The sequence below is a fragment of the Hippocampus comes genome, unplaced genomic scaffold (genome assembly GCF_001891065.2).
Source record: "Hippocampus comes isolate QL1 unplaced genomic scaffold, H_comes_QL1_v1.1 scaffold122, whole genome shotgun sequence".
Classification (NCBI taxonomy): domain Eukaryota; kingdom Metazoa; phylum Chordata; class Actinopteri; order Syngnathiformes; family Syngnathidae; genus Hippocampus; species Hippocampus comes.
The window spans coordinates 1,201,317-1,221,458 of NW_017842059.1; the positions used below are offsets into that span (position 1 = coordinate 1,201,317).

Below are 20,142 nucleotides of genomic sequence, written 5' to 3' on the forward strand. Positions count from 1 at the left end.
CCCCGCCCGCCACCGACACTTACCTGGACTTACCTTGTTTTCCAAGAAGCTCTCGTCCCACTTGACAGGACAACACAGATACAACTCACCTGCTCATACTCACGTCTCCAATGCAATGTAGCCATCTGACCCTACCTACCTTTGGTGCCACCACTACCCAAGACCTGAAAATCTCAACCCTGTTAGTCGCTACTTACCTTGGGGGGGTCAATTCATAAAAACACACACTCAAAAGTTCCATGTATCTCACTTCTAGTTACCAAAACAGCTTTTAAAGGGAAAAAGCTCTCTCTTAGAAATTAGCAACAGAAGGTGTTTTTCTTACTCACCAGAGTCAGAGCTTACTTGTTTCTCAACATCTTTACAAAGTCATGGTCTACTTGTACATTGTCGCAGTTCACAAGACAAACAGTATTAAATTATGACAGGAGATAGCAAGTGCAAAATAGATATATATGTATATATAGCGAGGGATGACAACATTGAATAAATATTCTGTCATGTTCGTTTACAATACAAGACAAGCAAAGTTACAAGAGGGTGAGATTCAATGCTGCTTCTACTACTTCTACAATACACAGAGCCCCCCTGAAAAATAAATAGATAGTCCATTAGAGAGAGTAATCAATGACTGACGGTGCTGAGTGCTCACAGTGTGCGCGCGGCGGCCGGTATGCTACCTGGTCCAGGATGTAGTTGCGCCTCTTGCGTGCGGCAATCTCGATCAACCGGTTGAGACACAGCGTGGCCTGTTGGATCAGAACGTCCCAGCGGCCGGCGTAGTTCCTCTGGCGACGCAGGCCCATCATCTGCACAACATAGGCCCATGTTAGAAAATAAAATATCAGGGGAACAGGAAAAAGATCCAAATCGGATGATCCCCCCAAAAAAGACAACATTTGTGACATCTTAAATGTGTACGGAGTAAATGTATAAATAAGCTAATATAGTTTGTACACATGTTAATTTAGTAAGCCTGTGGCTTGGTAATAGTGCACACAAAGATACTGTAATTTTAAGCCGCACGTGAACCTTTTCACACTACTGTACAGCAAAGCCCCTCGAAGGGCAAACTCATCCTCCGTTATTTGTTGGAAATCCCGGCTACTCGGCGTTTTAATGCTCACGCCAAAGATATTAAAAGTGTTACTTTGGGACCATCTGGTGGAGCCACGTTGCCATAATTAAGTTTAATTTTGTGTGTGTGTGTGTGTGTGTGTGTGTGTGTGTGAGTGACAAAATAGAACAGCAGTTACAGCCTTGAAAGCAAATATTTTTTTCATACAAAAGTCTCCTTTTTTTTGTTTGGCGGAGAGGGTGGGGGGCACAGCGCATTCCACCCACCTTCATCTTATCCATAATGGCATTGGTGCCCAGGATGTTGTACTTCTTCTCAGGGTTGGTCTCTGCATGCTTGATAGCCCAGGTGGTCTTTCCGCAGGCGGGCAGGCCAACCATCATCAGGATCTGGAAACAAACACACCGCAAGTAGAAGCCTCCATTGGAGTAGGAACCCTTGCCCCAATTAATGGCCAGCTGCGCTGTCTGCTTGGATATAGCACAATAACTCCGTTCATACGAGCATTTTACGGATTGCAGTGCATTTGTGTTGTTGCAAGGATGTTCTCCAAGGATAAAAATTTAGAACCAGAGCACAACAAGTGGCCGATGATTTGCCACTCAAAAAAATTAAGTGCTAAAGCCAGCACACTTCGCCATAGTTCATTCTTCTTTGGGTGCTTGGGGAGGAGCGAGGTGTCAGCTAATCGTAAGTTCGCAAAAAAAAAGAAAAATTCTGTACACTACAGGAGGCAGGGTACACACACAAAATTGTAAGTTTGAATCCCCCCTGTCCCCCAATAAACAAATAAAATAAAAATAAAATTAAAACATTTTTGTGGTGGGTTTTACTTTTTATGAGTACTGCACTGGATGACAAGGAGTGCATAATGACAATTTAGCAAACAAAATACAGGTGGCTTATTTGTTCTGCGTCTGGCAAGGAAATTAGGGAACAAAATGACTCAAGACTATGTTTAACTACCATTTAACAGCGCCTCAGTGAGCAGAGTTAGCACTGAATAAGGTTCCCGTTTAGCCGTACATGCTTGCACTTTTGTTCTAATTAATATGGAACAAGGTTTACATGGTTTTATTTTCTATTTTAGGATAACACGTGATTTCAGAAAAGAAGAATGTTGAAGAACAAATAAGATCAAACACCAGTGGGGGAGCATGGCACATATATGTGAAAGATCAGGAAAGCAACAGCTCTGCCTTGATTTAAACCCTTTAACGGTCATTTCAAGAAAAAAAAAAACATTCAAAAAAAGTATTGTTCAATATTTCCTTAGTTATTGGGCAACCAATAACAAATAAATAAAAATTACATTCATACACCCCCCTAGCTTTTATAATATGAGCCTCTACCAAATGGTTGAAATAAACGTTGATGGTAACACATTTAATAATGTGCTATAGCAAATTAAATCCTTGTTTATAGCCTTCAAAGACAAAAAGTAAAGAGGGAAATGGAGAAAAAAAAGGAACAATTAATGTCAAGTTCATTTTAAATGCACTGACAACTGAACTTTGTTTGCGTATTTGTGTGCCTCCGTGCATGTTCACACTGACCCTTCCAAAAGTCCTTTTTTATGTGGTAAAGGTGAAAGCAGTCTCCTTTGTACAAGGGCACAGAACAGGAGACACACCACATCGTTGTCTCACTGCAATTTTCTTGGCGCTGACAGACTCGGCATTTTCTCTATGGTCTCTTTTTTTTTTTTTGATCGTCGGCTTGAGATATTCCAAGCTTCTGCTTGCTCAACTGTCCATCAAGCCTACTCGGAGGGTCATCGGTGAACAGCAGGCATTAGTGATGTGCCCTACTGTGCCGAGGCGCCAATACGTGTGCCGAGTAAACCGGAAAAAAAATCTGCTAAGCGCATCGAGGCATGTGTTATTACGCTTGTGGCCACGCCCGAAGCCTCGGAACGCGTGATGCTATGTCCAAAACCTCACGAGAAAATTGGCCACACGTACGCCATCGCCACAACCGCGTGCCTGCGGCCATCCACGTAACGTCATCCCTTTCTTTTCAGGCAAGGATGCCAATGGGACTTCCGTCGTCTTTCTGATTTGAAAAAACTCTGTTGTAGAGTAGAGTTTGCTGGTGGTATTTATCCATTTTCTCACCACCACACTGCTTTCACACGCCACCTCGCCAAGTGGGATCACCGTCTACGCACACACGCACGCACACACGATGTGTGGATCAAGATCTGATCAAAGCCACTTTTGCCATCTTGTGGTGATTTATCATACAGAAATGATTCCCAAAGCGTTGAGACTTACTTAAATGAGGAGCTGCGCGAAGCCCTTCATGACATTTTTTTTAAACCCTGGGGGCATGTTTAAAATGAACTTTCACCTGTTATGCTAAGGCCCTAAACGGGCTTCCTCATAAAAGTGTCATAAAAATGTATTTTTTTTTCACTTTCACTCAATCACATCTTTTCAACAACTTCAGACCTAAGCATACAGTATATAGTTTTTCATCATTTCGTTACATCTTTTAGGTTTTATGCCCTTTTTTGTCATAAGAGGCGCTGATTTTTTAAATGGGGAAAACAAAATATGCAATGTTTTCAAAAATGAGGTGCAAAGTGGAATATTTGGGATGAGGTTATTACCGCCTTGATGAGGTCAATATTTGATAACAACAATGATTTTGATGCATTATTATTTTTGGACCAATGCAAGTTTATCCAAAGAGCTTACACCTGTTATGCTGAGGCTCTAAAAGGGCCCCCTCAAAAGTGTCATAAAAATGTGACAAATGTTTTTCATTTTCACTGCATCCAATATTTTCAACAACTTCAGACCCAACCATAGATATAAAGTTTTTCATTATTTTTTTTATATTTTTAATGCCCTTTTTGTCATAAGAGCCGCTGATTGTTTTTTTAATGGGGAAAACAAAATATGCAATTTGATGAGGTCATCAAAGCACTGACCAGGTCAATAATTGATAACACAGATTTTGATCTTTAGAGTAAGTGTTTATTCAAAATTTAAATTAAACTTCATACAATTCAAACTTCAAAAAGGAGTTCAAAATACATTACATGAACATTAACAATACATTAAATCTTAACTAACCATGGATGTAACAATAGAATATTTTTATCGTTTTTTTTTTTGTTTGTCAAAACACATGACATGACGAAAAGGCCACATTCACTTGTGTTTATGATCCCAGGCATGAAGCACAGATCACGCACAGATGCACTTGACACACATTTGCGCCACACTTGGCGCACTGCTTCCACACTTTCCTCCGCTGTGGACATAAGGCACACTGCCTCCGCTTTCTGGAGGGCCCTGGCTGGGGCTCGTCCTCCTGCTCCACCTGACCACGGGCCTGGCGTTGGACTTGTAGGACCAGGCCAGCCGCATGTGGTCCTCTTGGCAAACGGCTCCTATTTGCCATGGCGGGGGCGACGAGAGCCCTTCCAACCTGCTCCAAGAAAAGACGCCGCCTGAAGGACTTGTTGCTGCTCCAGCTGGGGTCCACTGAGGTGAACAGGACAAAGGCGTTGTAACATGATACGTCTATCATGTGATAGAACAGGCACATGGGCCACCTCCGTGTCCAACGACGGCAGGAGTAGGTGCCACAAACCTGCAGAAGAAAACATAGTGATCAGATGACATGAATAAAAGTACACACATCCTTATTTTGATAAATACAAAAATACAGAATAAAATTAAGTTTATAGTCTATGACTGTATAAGACTATCATATAGCTAGGAAGAATAAAGAAATTATGAAATTATGAAGAATAATAATTAGTTAATAATGTACAAATAATTGTGCTTACCTGGTCTAAGTGGTCCACAGCCCCTTTACATCTGTTGTAGTCCAGGATGATCTGTGGGGGTTTTTTCCCCATCTTCCTGGACCTCAGGCTCCCGATGTCTCGAGGTCATGATGAGAAATTTTTTTCCCTTCTTTGAGACATATGAGACTGCAACCTTGTCAGAGAATGCAAACAGAGAGGAAAGCGCCTCTCTGTGACGGATGGTGAGAAGCTGCGAGGGGAGCTCAGGGTTATTTTCCCTGATTGTCCCCACCAGGGTCATCCTCCTTTTCAGTAATTCATCCGCAAGAGGAAAAGATGTAAAAAAAAATTGTCCGTAGTGACGCTGTGGCCCTGAAGTTCGTCGGTCAGCTCCAGCACCACACGCATCCTCTAGTTTTGCTCCCGGGTGGCTGAGGCAGACTTCCGTGTGAAGACGTGGAGCCTCCGAGCATACAAGGTCTGCCCGTCACACAAGGCCCAATCTTCAATCCATATTTTGCGGGTCTGGAGGGCTTATACTGCTTGAATGAACAGCGGCCCCTAAAAGGGACCAGCTGTTCATCAATGCATATGTCCCTCCCTCCCTGGGTTGAATAGCTTGGCTGCTCCATGTGGTCCAGCTTGTCCCTCAAAAAGCGGTCGGGTTGGGAAACACTATCGTCGAATCGAAGGGCCAGATTGATCTGCAAAAGCTCTCCTGAGACATTGTTGCACAAAAAATTGCACGGCCAGTCTCTTTGTCCCACAGGCTCTTGATAGACTCTTGAACATTCCTGCCAAGATCAGCAGCCCCAGGTAGGCCCGCAGCTCCTCCACACTCTAATTCTTCCAGTCATTGACTGACCTCTTCCCCTGCAGGTTTGTGAAGTGCAGGATAAAAGCTGCAGGATTTCCTCAGAAAAAGAGAGGTCAAATGCACTTTCAGGACTGGTTATCCTCGCCAGTGCAAAGTCAGTTGGCCCTGGAGTTGAGATAGGCGGGGGAAAGAATGGCAGGACTTCCTCATGAGTTGGGAACCACCGGATTTTCCCATTTCTTGAAAACCACTCAGAGGTGTCCTCTTCCATCGTGTCCTCCTTTTCTTCCTGCTCCTCCTCCTCCACTGAGCTGCCTGGCAGGTCCTCCCATCCTGATCCTTCCTGGTTCTCAGATTCACTTTGACTGCTGCTACCATCCTCAGAAATGTTCTCGTCACCCTCCTCAGAGGACTGCAAGACTGCAGCAACAGCCTCCTCTAATTTGAATGTTCTCTTAATGGCTGTCTGCTGGAGAAATGACCAGCCAGACAAGCCAGAAACTATTCTCACAGACTTCAAACATCACCTATGTAAAGATGCTATAGCGTGTATCCAATAGGAGAGAGTGTGTGTGTGTGTGTGTGTTTTCTTGATCAAGAAAGGATGCAAACATTGAGCCTGTGATGATTTGAATTTCACACACACACACACACACACACACACACACACACACACACACACACACACACACACACACCTTTTTTTATATGAATTCCAAAACATGACCATTTTTATAGTGTTCAGCTTTTTTTGAAGGTAAGAGAAGCAGGCCTCTATTGAAACCATATATGATGAGGACCAGCTGCCCCTGATGGTTGAGGGGGGTCATTGGACATAAAATATATTTCCCCTCAAATTTTGATAGTAAAAGTTTAGATTTAAAAGGTATTCGTGGAAAAAGCATTTTAAAATGTCAGGATTACACTACATCAAAAATATGTGGCTATAATGGGAGTAAATTGGCCCAAACGGGGACCTAACCTCACAGGTGAAGGCATATACGCAAATTTCCTCTTCTATACACCTTGCAAAAGAAATTATAATGGAATGTTAAAAATAACAACAAAAAATCCTGGCCAAGTTTCATACAATTAACCTTTAAACTGGCTGATATATTGAGAATCAAAAACATTAAAAAAGCAAAATGTGCACATGCCCCAATTAAATAAACACCAAAAACAAAACTATCTTTTGGCACTAAATAATAGGGTTTTTGCAAACCTTATTTTAACTTTTGGCTTTAAATGAGTTAATGGTGTGTCCGGGTTTCGAACATCCCATTAATGTAAAAATTTAAAAACTGGCAAAATGGACATAGTGTGTTTTTCATTGCACAGTGACAAAATGCCACATTTCCGCTTTCCAATGTGGAAGGTAAACAACATTTTTCTGTTTCCGGCAATTGATAACGATATTGATATTCACTTCACCAATGATGTTTCCGCAGTGCGAGACGGAGCACAAAATTGATCCATCCACATTGTCCATGCCAAGACTGTTTGTAAACCAAAAGTAGTCTATAAATGAGAGGTAATTTTTACCACGAAAATGTGCATTACTCGAATTCGTCGTGAAGAGGAACATTCTCAAGTCGAGGTTCCACTGTACTTAAAATTACAATACAACACAACATTCAATGAATTTAACATCAAAGGTTTCATTGACAGAAAACATATAATGAAGGCCTCTCCTCGCATAACATTAAATTCAGTGGATGTGTGGCACTCTCAGCAAACTAGAAAAAAAAATATTTACGTCCGCCCAGACACGACAATTAAAGAAGCTCAACTTTTTTTTGTTTGTTTTTTTACCTCGGACCTAAGGACAAACTCTTAGGGTTTTATTAGGGCTAAATTATCTGCAGTTTGACATGAGTGAATAAATAAATAAATAAGTGGCCAAATTCTAAATTATTTACACTTTTACTGTAATATGAATCAATGTATTCAATTCACTTCAGACAATAAATTCACGTTTCCCTATTTACATAATAACCTATTGCATTTTCTTTTTTTTATTCGCAACTACGTAGAGTTTTTGTGCTCATTCTGAAACACCCCAAGATGCTGCCAAAGCCCTTTGTAAAAGCAAAGTAGAACTGTTTGGTATCAAAAAAATACTGTATGTTGAGGGGACAGATCCCGGCTGAGAGACAAGCTGCGGAGTCAGCCCATGACTTACCTCGCATTCGCCTTTGCTGGCAGGTCCCTTGGTGCCTCTGACCTTGTCCTCCAGTGCAACACTGTGGATGTAGGTAAAGCCGCTGGGCGGGGGGAAGTAAGGCTCCTTCTGTCCAAAGTTGAACTCCACGGCGCAGTTCTTCACCAGCACGTGGGGGAAGAGCGCGCGGCCCGCCAGCTCCTCCTTGGTGGTCTTGAACGCTACGCCCAGCTCCACGCCGTTCTTGGAGAATCCCATCTCTACCTCATCACCTTGGTCAAAGTCCTGCCAATATCACGGCAGGTGTTAGCTTTTTGGACAAAGCAGCTGAGATTAAGAGGCTGTCGTCACATACGATGTAGCAGCCAATAACATCGTTTTCCCCAAATCTTTCTCCGTAGTCGGCAAATTTACAGTCGGATGATTTCTTCCCGGTTCCTCCATATCCAAAGGAAAAGGGCTCCTCTCCTAAAACAAAAGTTCAAAGGTAGTTCATAAAAAGCATGTCAAAGGTGAGGTTATCTTTTTGAGGCTTATTTATGCCTTCACAGATGTTCTCACCAAGCTGAGTGCTACAGTGGTTGAGGGACCATCCGATTCGGACCACGTGTGGGTCCGGTTCGGAACTGGGCAGGTGCTTGACGGGAATTTCCTCATTGATCTGAAGAAAAAGCCACACTGAGTTTGATCATACACAAAACCGTCTTTTCTTGTTTATGAGGGACTTTTGCAAATTATTTTGGGAACCCATCATCTGTCAATTTTAGACCAAAGCTTTGTCACATAGGGAAAAAGTGATTTGGCGATATCTTGTGGCATCACTGGACAATTACAAACCTTTTTCAGCCAGGCATCAATTACTCGACGATTTTCGATAGTTGCAGGAGGGCTCAGTCCTCTTCCCCCCCACCAATGGCAAGGGTTCACTGTTTAATGCGACTTGTGAGAACTACGACAAGCACAATGTCTCAAACTTAAAGCATCTACGGACGCTTTTCAGGGGAGAAATGTTTCACCAATTAAACTACGTGTATCGCCATATGCCATATGACCTAATAACTTGCCAATTAACAATTCAGATTTTTTTTTTTTTTTAGGACAATAACGTGACCATTTGAAGTTCACCTTCATCTCATAGCACACGCGTCCACAGGTAACGCCGTGGGTGGCTCGCGCTCCCGCCCAAAGGTAGGCGAAGCCCTCGATGGTCAGTGGGTAGCCGCTGTAGCGATCCCGGGAAACTTTGAAGTGCAGATCGCAGTTGTCTGACACCAAAACAGAGTGGAAATTGAGCGTTAGTACAACCTAAATAAAAGATGCATCTTTTCACGGCCCACCTTGAAACTTACATGTGTCAATAGTGACAAGAGTGTCATCAATGTTCTCTTCCTCATCTTCTGCCGGCGGCTGTGGCGTGCGAGACCTTAATAACAAACAGACATAATCCGATTTTTGGAAAGAAATGTAATTATTCATTGGCTGCCAAGAATTTTCAGAGCAGTGCACTACACTTGAGAATTTCTGCTAACTTTTCAAGTGTACCAGAATATTATAATGAGACTTTATACAATACTACTACTAAAAGAGTAGACAATCTCCCTTCAATAGGAAAACAGTTTATATCTTTTTCTGTTCTTTAGTATTCTGCAGTTGAAGACAGTAGGAGTTAAACTGATTAGTCTACTTCATTGGCATTTGGACTGATTTTTCAAGTCCCGTCGCTCATAACAGTGTGCTCAATGAATATACAGTTTAGACACCGAATCTGCCAAACCAAGAATAGGCTGCTCTTTTCTCCCAGAAGAGAAGACTGATTCTACCTTTTTTGTCAAGAGCAGAACATGTGTAGGTTTTACAAAATCCGTTTCTCACAGAAGCCGGAAAAAAACTTTTTTGCTAAAATCCCACAAAAGTGACAACAATGAAAACAGTATCAAATCTGATTCATAATGAAAGTTCATCTTCGACCAATTTCAGCTGTAACCTTATGTTTACATGCAGCCTTGCAAGAGTTCACGACAACAATTCCGCCACACAGGTGTGACGTAAATGGTAATCACTCAGACGAATCCGGGTCAGTTTCACCTAATGTATCTGACCCGGATTCATCGGACAAGTCGTGTTATGGCAAGAAGCGCTGTGAACTACTATGACTTGCACTGCAAGACCCATGTTCATTGTCGCTGGCCTTTTTTTTTCAAAAGATAGTCTCAGTAGCTCGACCCTCTCTTCAAGCTACCCTTAAACCTCACCCTACCCTTTAAACCGCTCCATGATCAGCAGCGTTTTCCCCCTCACCATTGCAACGCTCAAACAGAACTGATGCAACTCATGGTGTTGCGAGTACAGGTTCGTTGTCTGACTCACCCCATATCTATCAGCTTCTTATATGTTGATCTCTCATGCAGAGTTAGATTGCTGCCACATACGGTCTTAGATTGACAGGACACTGGTTTACAAGCCTGACACTGATTGACAAGCTCTGCCAGCCAGTTCCCAGCATGTGCCATTGAAAACCAACTGACATCCATAGAAATCACTAGCAGTTGATAATGATCAGTTAATATGAAGCTGTGGCTTGCTTTTAAAAGGGCCACTTGGAGAATAACCATGAGGCTCCAGTTATGAACAAGCCTACCATTATGCTTTCGCACTGTAGCTTGGCCCGAGTGGTCACGGGTCAGATCAAACGGGTTCAAAGACAGTGCTAAAAACCTTACACACATTGTCGATCATCGGGCCAAAGTCGATTCCCAGTGGTGGTACAATTCATTAAGGTGGCCTGATTATCCATTGTCTCAAAAAGATTATCCTGCAGTGTGTTGATTAATATTTACTCCCCGATCTGCTCAGGACATTTCTGTCTGTGTGTGTGTGTGTGTGTGTGTGTGTGTGTGTGTGTGTGTGTGTGTTCAACACTGAGCCATGGCATTTGCCTTCATTTCAATTGGGAAAGATTATGTGAGATACAAGTGTTTTGAGTTATCAGTGTGGTCACAGAACAAAACTTGTACGTACTTGGTTTCTGTACATGGCGGATTTTCAAATCACGGTTGAGTTTCGTTACGCCCCGCCCCGTGGTAAATGGGTGTACAATATAATGCAATTTGTTTTTAATGAGTCACTACTGGCTCAAAAGAATGGTCTAGCAAACTTCTTCCTCATTCACTTTTGTACAATTAGGGAATGAATACCTCTTATCCTCTCTGTGCTCATAGTAGTTGTAGCCCCTGCTCTCTTCGTACGGTCGCTTTCGGCCGTATTGTCCACTTCTCTCGGACTCCACCTTCATATGCTCTGCCAGACCGTCGTCATCTTGTCCGCGACTCGGCTCGGACTCATGGGCCTCGCGCCCTGCATCACCAGCCGCCTCTGGAGGGTCCTCAGTTTTGATCTCCTCTTTTATTTCTGTCAGGAGGGACAACGAACATTATTTTGTGAGGTTATTTCCAATAGAGACGGCATCAAAAATATATTAAGTGCAGAGTCATGGTTCATGAAAGCAGATTCAAATTTAAACTTTTCATCTATTCACCCAATAACTACCCTTTATACGACAAGCGCATCAAAGCACCAGAAGAAAGCAACAAATGGTGCCAATGAAGTATGTCGAAGTGATACATTACAACTGAGAAAATAACAGCATTTAAGTAATGGTAATGTCATAAGAGTTGGAAAATATGTTTTAAATGTTTTGGGATCAAAAATTTTGATGTGTATACAGTTTAAACTTTTAATATAAACCCTTTTTTAGGATGGATACTGTCAATTACTCCTTTTCACGACAGGAATTGACAGGGGATTGCTGTATTTGAACATAAATGCCTGTCATTACATGTCCTGAGGAAGTTTGAGTACTGTGCCCCAGTACTTGGGCTCCAACTATTAAGGCTGGACGATTAATCAAAATGTCATCTTGATTTCGATGTTGGCCTTTCGATCTGTAAAACGTTAAAATATAAAAAACAAACAAACAAACAATGTGCAGAGTGGCGGGGTGCGTTTACAAAGTTCCCAGCTTTGTGAAAATGCACTAAATAAACCACGTTGCTTGCATAAATAACTGTTTATATCATGTTGAACAGTATAATCGTGATTTGCACAAATCTTTTCTTTTGATGGCAATTATTTCTGTATTTTACATCACTGTCATTGTAACTGCAAGACAAAAAAAAAGCAGTGATTAATGTTTTTGTTGTTTTTCCTGAACAACAAATACCACTGTTATCCTGTTTTACATGAGCCATTCCCATCCATGGGCTATTTATTGAAGGAAAATATGATTTTGACTTTTCAGTTTACAGTAGAGGTCAGTTCCCACAAAAAAGAAATCCCAATACACGTTTGAAAGCATTGTAGTCTACCATTATACAGTGCTAACGCAGCAATTAAGTCACAGCACCTTCTTTGATGTCGACGCCTTCCTCTTCATCCGGTTCAAGCTTGACAACTGCCTCAGTGATGGTGGCTTTGGGAAGGTCAGCGTCTGTGCTGAAGTCTGGCACACTGTGGCCGGAGTCCGATGCTGGCTGACTCTCATACGGCTCGGATTCTACCTCCGGTTCAGCCTCCTCTTCTTCGTAGTAGCCACCTGAATCTCTCCCTTCGTCTTCCTCCAGCAGCGCATCGCCATCACCTTCAGCGAACGCCTCAGCTGTGAATGCCCACAGAGAAAAAGTCATTTGTTTTGCTCCACAGTAATTTGATATAGCCTTTGTTTGTTTATTTATTTTGAGTTTAAACCAAGATCAAACCATTTGCCTCTTTTTTCCATTCCGTATTGCTTACTTGCAGTCATTCTCCACTGACAAGATGGCAATTGAACAAATGTCCATGCGATGAAAATGAACGGCAGCCAAACATATTTCCAAGTGGCGCAAATAGTTTCTACGTGAACTACAGTTTTGGGGTAGACATTTTTGTGTCAACCAATTATTGTGAAACTCAGCAAAGTTGGCAGATTTTTCTGCAACCCTGCAATAAATGAATATTTATATTTATATGTAGACATTTGACCTCACATATATTCATTTCATAGCAACATTCGTTTTTTTCCTCCTGCTCGATGCCCTTTGGAAATAAAAGACTGTAGCGACTGCCACATACGACTTTATATTTTGTTTCCATCCGTTCATTTTCAACACTGCTTAGCCTCATGAGGTTAACGATATATTGGTTGAAAGAAAAATCGAAGAGCAAATGTGTGGTTCACCTTGCTCCGCTTCGGTTTCGCCAACGTCTTCGCCACCGTCTTCGCCAACGTCTTCGCCAACGTCTTCGCCACCGTCTTCGCCACCGTCTTCGTAGTCCTCCGCGCCGTCGTCGACCTGCTCCTCGTCCCCTCCGTCCGGTGATTCGGCGAGGGCTTCCTCCTCCAGCGCCGCCTTGAGCCGCTCCACCAGATCTGCCTTCAGGCCTCTGGCGTCCAGGCCTCGACGCTGGAGCTCGTCCTTCAGCTCGTTCACTTTCAGTTTCTTCACGTCGAAACTCATCGCGTGGCCTTGCGCGCGCGTGTGTGCAGGACAATGGCTGCCAAGAAAAAGCGCGGGGATGAGACACTGCAAAGTTTTCAGTGTTGCGTCAACTTACAAGGACGTTGCATTTGAGCGCCATCAACGGAGCGTTAGGCTAACATTAGCCATTGAGCTACATGTCTATAAATATCCAACATAAGTTACTCACCGGGGGTAACTCGACCTAGCAACGAATCGATTATCTTTACCAAACCAAACTGACTACTTACACACGTATATAAAATAATTCATTTGCCGTTTTCGAGATCGCGATCATCACCTTCGATATTACCTAGCTAGCTAGCTAGCTAGCTGAGCACACGGGCCAGTGCGATGCAGTGAGCACGAGTCGGAACGCCGCCGCTTGAATAGCGCCAGTCGGAGACGTGAATTAGCTTCGCATGCAACTTGAACACCCGAGGCGTCGTTCGCTTGAGGAACAACAAAAGTTAGACGGTGCGTTGTGGAATTCAAGTCGTGGCCTACCTCCTTCGACGCGGGTGTCGCTGGCAAATAGAAGCGTAGTTGCCGGCAAGAGCAACCACTGCCCTCTAGCGGCCCAGCCAGACAACGTGCCGGAAGTTGCGTTTGAACAATTTTCATTTCGTTTACTGTACTGTATATCTTATTTATATTTTTGATATTGATTAAAAACACCAACTACCAGAGAAGTGTACTTTGACAGCAAATAAAAATCTAGTAATTGGTTGCAGTGTCGTGAACGACAGCCCACATGCTTTAAAAGTTTTGTAAGACATATACAGTACTTAAACGAATACAGTACTGGGTAATGTCGTGTAAGAGGTTGCCCGCCAACAATTTTTATGGCCAAAATGTTATCCCCAATAATGCAGATGTGTATTTTTTTTCTCAGTCTTTGCTGCGCATGAACTGGTTTGTGGTGTAAAAGGTTGGATACATCCTGATTTATATAGTGCTTTCACAACAGCTGCAGCTGTAACAAAGCATTTAACCATATAAATGCAATGGTCTGACTCATGAATCCATTTGACATCAAGCCCAATCATTCAACCTCTAAATTATACAGTGGTACCTCTACTTACGAAATTAAGATGTTCTGAAAGAAATTTTTTAACTAGAAAATTTTGTAAGTAGAGACATGTTTTCCATGTTAATGCCCTAATCCGTTCCAAGCCCCCCAAAATTCAGACATAAATGTTTTATAAAGCATAAAAATGCATCGTGTTTTCCATGTTAATGCCTTAATCCGTTCCAAGCCCCCCAAAATTCAGACATAAATGTTTTATAAAGCATAAAAATGCATCAAAACATGAAACAAATACATGTTACAATTAGATTATTGCACAATAAATGAGAGTTGTGCAGAATGTAAAAAATAAAGAATAAAAATGATGGTTACCTTTTAACTACGTCCTCATCGTTTTTTGCCCTGTTTAGTTCATGTTCTCTCTCAGAAGTGGTTTTTGCCTGGCGTTTTGTAAAGAACTGATCCAAGGACGTTTGCTTTTGTCGGCTTTTAACAATCCTTCGAAAACGTCCAAGGCAAACATCATCATAGTGAGCGATCGCCCGACTGACGAACATGTTTTCTGGGTGATTCTTTTCAACAAATTCCGAAACATCATGGAATTTTCCTAGAATGTCTTTTATTCGGGCTGATGGAATGATGGCTGCCGCCTCCTCCTCCTTCTCTTTGAACTCCTGCACTGCTGTGTGTTGCATCGCCTCCAACTCCTTCAGCTCTGTCGTCGAAAGCTCCTCATTGTGCTCCTGAATCAACTCGTTGATGTCCTCTTCATTCACCTCAAGACCCATGCCCTTCCCCAGCAAAATAATTTCCCCAACTTCAGGCTCAACTTCACCCTCCCCTTCAAATCCCTCCATATCTCGTGGGGCAACAGCATCAGGCCACAGTTTTCTCCAAGCTGCATTCAGGTTATGCCTGGTCACCTCCTGCCAAGCCGTGTCGATCATCTTGAGGCAAACAACGATATTGAAGTGCTGCTTCCAAAACTCACGAAGGGTAAGCTGAGTGTTTTCAGTAATGTCGAAACACCTCTTGAACAGGTGTTTTGTGTAGAGTTTTTTGAAGTTTGAAATTAGTTCTTGGTCCATGGGCTGGAGGATAGAGGTAGTGTTAGGTGGGAGGTACAACACCTTAATAAACGAGAACTCCTCCAGGATATCATCTTCAAGGTCAGGTGGGTGGGCAGGGCCATTATCGAGAACGAGGAGGCACTTGAAGGGGAGATTCTTCTCTTCTAGATACCTCTTAACAGCAGGGCCAAAAACCAAATTCACCCACTCAACAAAAAAATGACGGGTGACCAAGGCTTTGGCATTGGCCCTCCATAGCACCTGGAGTCTTTCTTTTAATATTTTGTGAGCCTTGAATTCTCTGGGATTTTCGGAGTGGTACACCAGCAGGGGCTTGATTTTGTAATCCCCACTGGCATTGGCACAAAGGGCAAGCGTAAGGTGGTCCTTCATGGGCTTGTGGCCTGGCATTTTAATCTCTTCTGCTGTGATGAAGGTACGACGAGGCATCTTCTTCCAAAAAAGGCCCGTCTCGTCGCAGTTAAAAACTTGCTGAGCAACGTAGCCTTCATCAATCACCAATTGTTTGAATTTTTGCACGAATTCGTCGGCTGCCTTGTGGTCGGCGCTACTTGCCTCACCATGCCGAACAACAGAGTGAATTCCAGTCCTCCTTTTGAACTTCTCGAACCACCCAGGCGATGCCTTAAACTCCCGGTGTTCTTTCGCCGACGTTCCATCGCCTGCATCCTCCTTCACGAGGTCATTAAAAATGACAGTTGCCTTTTCGCAAATTATGGCCTTGGTCATCATGTCACCAGCCATCTCTTTCTCATTTATCCACACGAGTAACAACCTCTCCATCTCATCGTTCACTGCCGACCTCTTCTTCGAAATTACAGCAAGGCCTTTTGAAGGAGTTATAGCTTTTATGGCTTCCTTTTGCTTTAATAACGTGGCGATTGTAGATCGATTACGGCCGTATTCTTTGGCGAGATCACGCAAACGCATCCCCTTTTCATACTTTTCTATTATCTCTTGCTTTGTTTGTATGGTCAAACAAACTCTTTTCTTCTTTTCTTTTCCTCTTTTCTCCATCACTTTCTTGGGGTCCATAGTGAATACTGTAAAAGTTTACCTAAAACTATCGGAACACCGCATGGCCCGAGAGGCGAATGGAAAAGGACGCTGCATCGGCACAATCTCGCTACACAAACGGATACAGCCGGTAGAGGTCCCTCTTAGCCAATGGGATGCCAGGAAGATGCTCGGTAATAGCCAATGGCAGAGCAGCTACAGGTATGTTGCGTTCAGTAGGCTCTGGGAGCTGCGAGCAGCAGGCCATACTGTATTTTTACCTTCTTATCCTGAAATTTCTTTCGTAAAACGAGGCAATATTTTCCTGTTGAGGCACTTCGTAACTTCAACATTTCGTATGAAGAGACGTTCAACAAAAACCTGAAATAAAATACTTGGGAGAAAACAATATTTGTTTGTTTGGGGTTTTTTTTTTTGTTTTTGTTTGTTTGAAGCATCAAGAAAGACAAGTCACTGGGAAATCCAATATTTGTTTTGCTTGAGTGACACTAACAATTCACTGGTTTTCTCTGCAAAAAAAAAAAAACAAAACATTTTTTTGATGGCAAAATGTATTTATAGTACAAGCAAAATGATGCACAAGTGTTCACATTTGACAAAGACATATGACATTTTGATTTGTTACACTTATGTCTGTATTCTGTCACAGCTATTGCTCTTTTGTTTGTGTGTTTTCACATCTATACAGAATAGTTTTGCTTTGTGTGGTAAGCCGTAAACCACTCTCCTGGATGCAAGGCAACACAAGAGGACGCGCACCACATTCTGGTATCTTTGCGGAGGCCTCTGCAAGCGCACACCCTACACCTCCTTCCTGCTCGCTGCGCTCACTTATTCGAGTTTGTGTTTGCTGAGCTGGCCATCGAGCCTGCTTTCCGGGTCAGTTCTATAGGGTGCCCTTTTGAATCCCAAATTCCCACACCACTTGTAATTAAGGAACTTCCATATAATCTGAAATCGATTCCTTGACATGCTCCGGCAGAAATGGGGTGTTGCGTCAACCTCGTCCATACTCCTCCGGTAGTCCTCTTGAAACAAAAGAGCCTGGAAAAAACAAGTTTTGTGAAAAGAAACAAGCAAGACAGTGACTGGGATGCCAAATGCTTTTTTTTCTTGCTTTAGTGATACCTCAAAAGTTTGAAAAGTGGTTTCATAAAAGAAACAACAAATCAGAAGGAGCATTTGATGGCAAGATTTATTTACAAACATGAATGTCAACTTTTTGATATTTGACAAAAATATATAAACTTGAGTTGTCTATCGTAACGCATGTACTGTCACATCTATAGTGAAGCTGTGTTTTCACACTGATCCAGAATAGTTCTGCTTGGTGTGATAAGCTGTAAAACATTCTCCTGGATGGAGGGGAACACAACAAGAGACGCACCACATTCTGGTATCTCTGCGCAGGCCTCTGCGCGCACACACTCTACACCTCCTTCCTGGTGTCCTTGCTGGGTTTACGCTCTTGGCAGCTGGTTTCAGATATTCGAGTTTGTGTTTGCCAAGCTGTCCGTCAAGCCTGCTGTCCGGGTCAATTCTATGCGGGGCCCTTTTTGAACCCCGGCGGTCCTCCCAGTCCCCACAACTGTCAACCTTGGCGACCGCACGTTCCTCCTCCTCCTTTTTCACCTGCGCCAACACATTTCGCTTCACAGTCCAGGACTTGACTACGCTGCGCATGAACTCCAAGAGGGTTCTACACTCCTCTGGGTGCTTGGCATTGTATATGACATGAGCATTAAACATACATAGTTGAAACAGGTAGGCGACAAACTTCTTGGACCAGTTCAGTGACCTTCGGACGAAGGGGTAGTATGTAATGCTTTGGTCCAACTTATCCACTCCGTTCATAGAGGAGTTGTATGCAACAACACACTCTGGCTTCAATCTAGGACCCTTGTCTTTGTGTCCCTTCCACGACACTTCAACCTTCTGCATCCTGTCTTGGTGGCAAGTTGACACCAACCGTTTGCCCTGCCACGCTACTACCATTACCCTCTTATTATGCCGCACAAGCTTCTCCTCCACCCCCAATTCATTCTTTCTCACCGTCCTAAAGATCTGAGGTTCCCCCCTATTCTTCCTCAGTATTCCACAGACATTGGTTTCCGCTCCCAGTAAAAGCTCACACATTGCTACGGAATTGTAGGAATCGTCCATATACAGTGTATAACCGTGACCTGGGAGGCGATCAAGGAGAGAGAACACAATCTCCGATGTAGTACGAGCTTCCTTGACATCAGGCTGCATATTGAAACAATACCCACTGGCAGAGTCGCAAAGTATGTATGATTTGATTCCATATTTCACAGGTTTTTTGGGGTTGTACACTCTGAAGGACACGCGCCCCTTCCACTGCATCATACCCTCGTCAATGCAAATATTTTGCCCTGGTTGGTACAGCTCCTTGAACTTTTCCACAATGTAGTCCAGCACTGGGCGGACTTTGTACATTTTGTCACTGTCGTCCTGTGAGACATCGTTGTTGTAATGAAGGAACTTCCAAATAGTCTGGAATCTGTTCCTTGGCATGGTCTGGCCGAAATGGGGTGTTGCGTCAATCTCGTCCATACTCCAGTAGAGTGAAACGCTTGGTTTTTTGACATAACTGGTGAGAAAAGTGAGTCCAAAGAAGGTTTTCAGTTCTGCGACAGACACGGGTTTCCAGGCATGACTTCTGCTATATGGCAGACCTTCAGACTGGGACAGAAAACACTGAGTAGCATACAGGTTTGTCTGATCGGCAATGTGTTGGAGAAGCTCATCTGTGATAAAGAGCTCCAGGAAGTCAGCTGGCTGGTTTGAATCCAGCTCCGCGGCAGCACTCCGGGGCCCGGGTGTTGCAGTGAAGAAAAACTCATTTGGTTGCCAGCCAGCTTCATGCCAGCTACAATCTTCCTCATCCTTGCTACTCCACATAAGATCTATAAATTTTCCAAATTAAAAAAATTACCATCAAAATGTGGTTAATTTTGCAGTGTGTGGTGGAGGAAAAGAGTCGTTTTTTTATTTTTTATCTTACCTTTGTTCAAATTGTCAACAGGTGTGGAACTGGAATCACTTGGCGCATGACATGCAAAATACAGAAATATATACAATTAGCCAAAAATGAGATCCCTGTATTTTTATTGTGGCAACTGGATGTGGAGAAATACACTTTCATTTCTTAATTGAATTTACCTTTCCTCTGCAGAGTCCCAACTGGAGGGAGATCCTTGTAGAATGTACGATCTGTGAATGAAAAGTCCTTCACATCAGCACTGGTAACTAACATTATAGCATAGTATAAAAACTGGAGGGACTAAATTGCATTCATGTGGCATGGACTGAGAGAGGGCAGGAGTTTTGCCTTGATCACTAAAATCACATTAATTTCTCCCTCTTCGCTGTATCAAAGACATTGCCCGGTTATCCGTTTGATGGTATAATGCGGTTAAAAAAAAAAAAAATATATATATATATATTTATATTTTTTTCAACTGGTCCTTAGACAAATGGTACCTTGCACATATGGTAATGACGATAAACTTTTTCTTTTAAACAAAGGCCATAAAACTGCTAACAAATCTTTATTACAAATCAGTGTATCACACATCTGTACAACCCATAGAAAAATATTTATATATAAACACACACACACACACACACACACACACACACACACACACACACACACACACACACACA

General features: G+C 42.8%; 4 protein-coding genes across 7 annotated transcripts in view; all 4 read right to left on the reverse strand.

Moving 5' to 3' along the window:
* The window catches only part of LOC109510719 (heterogeneous nuclear ribonucleoprotein U-like protein 1), a 21,539-nt gene extending 7,614 nt beyond the window's left edge, over positions 1 to 13,925 (reverse strand). Inside the window, exons 1-12 of one of the 2 annotated variants that reach the window (XM_019861218.1) lie at positions 13,822 to 13,925; positions 13,127 to 13,351; positions 13,035 to 13,078; positions 12,225 to 12,476; positions 11,017 to 11,230; positions 9,172 to 9,245; positions 8,948 to 9,087; positions 8,384 to 8,483; positions 8,178 to 8,290; positions 7,844 to 8,107; positions 1,345 to 1,467; positions 681 to 809 (exon numbers count right to left, since the gene is read on the reverse strand). In XM_019861218.1, coding sequence (XP_019716777.1) covers positions 681 to 809; positions 1,345 to 1,467; positions 7,844 to 8,107; positions 8,178 to 8,290; positions 8,384 to 8,483; positions 8,948 to 9,087; positions 9,172 to 9,245; positions 11,017 to 11,230; positions 12,225 to 12,476; positions 13,035 to 13,078; positions 13,127 to 13,314 — 1,641 coding nt within the window. In that variant the 5' untranslated portion in view covers positions 13,315 to 13,351; positions 13,822 to 13,925. Of the gene's footprint in view, positions 1 to 680; positions 810 to 1,344; positions 1,468 to 7,843; positions 8,108 to 8,177; positions 8,291 to 8,383; positions 8,484 to 8,947; positions 9,088 to 9,171; positions 9,246 to 11,016; positions 11,231 to 12,224; positions 12,477 to 13,034; positions 13,079 to 13,126; positions 13,352 to 13,504; positions 13,788 to 13,821 lie in introns of those variants that run through there. The other variant, XM_019861219.1, reaches the window with a different exon arrangement.
* Positions 13,926 to 14,205: 280 nt separating this feature from the next.
* Positions 14,206 to 16,218, reverse strand: LOC109510693 (tigger transposable element-derived protein 1-like). The gene is made up of 2 exons (XM_019861186.1): positions 14,896 to 16,218; positions 14,206 to 14,226 (listed from the first exon to the last, which is right to left on the reverse strand). The coding sequence occupies exons 1-2, from the start codon at positions 16,216 to 16,218 to the stop codon at positions 14,206 to 14,208; spliced, it is 1,344 nt and encodes a 447-aa protein (XP_019716745.1).
* Positions 16,219 to 16,975: 757 nt separating this feature from the next.
* LOC109510924 (tigger transposable element-derived protein 1-like) overlaps positions 16,976 to 20,142 on the reverse strand; it is a 6,525-nt gene continuing 3,358 nt past the window's right edge. Inside the window, exons 2-4 of one of the 3 annotated variants that reach the window (XR_002167212.1) lie at positions 19,636 to 19,686; positions 19,478 to 19,515; positions 16,976 to 17,496 (exon numbers count right to left, since the gene is read on the reverse strand). The gene's annotated coding sequence lies outside the window, so the exon portion shown is untranslated. Of the gene's footprint in view, positions 17,497 to 17,628; positions 19,380 to 19,477; positions 19,516 to 19,630; positions 19,687 to 20,142 lie in introns of those variants that run through there. The other 2 variants (XR_002167211.1, XM_019861611.1) reach the window with 2 other exon arrangements.
* Positions 17,736 to 19,374, reverse strand: LOC109510694 (piggyBac transposable element-derived protein 4-like). The gene is made up of 2 exons (XM_019861187.1): positions 17,917 to 19,374; positions 17,736 to 17,807 (listed from the first exon to the last, which is right to left on the reverse strand). The coding sequence occupies exons 1-2, from the start codon at positions 19,372 to 19,374 to the stop codon at positions 17,736 to 17,738; spliced, it is 1,530 nt and encodes a 509-aa protein (XP_019716746.1).

Coding starts and splice junctions, on each gene's coding strand:
- LOC109510693 (XM_019861186.1), bottom strand. CDS start 16,218: ATGGAGAGGTTGTTACTCGTGTGGATAAATGAGAAAGAGATGGCTGGT. Junction 14,227..14,895: donor ATCACCCAGAAAACATGTTC/GTCAGTCGGGCG, acceptor ACCACAAACCAG/TTCATGCGCAGCAAAGACTG.
- LOC109510694 (XM_019861187.1), bottom strand. CDS start 19,374: ATGTGGAGTAGCAAGGATGAGGAAGATTGTAGCTGGCATGAAGCTGGC. Junction 17,808..17,916: donor TGAAACCAGCTGCCAAGAGC/GTAAACCCAGCA, acceptor CCCTCCATCCAG/GAGAATGTTTTACAGCTTAT.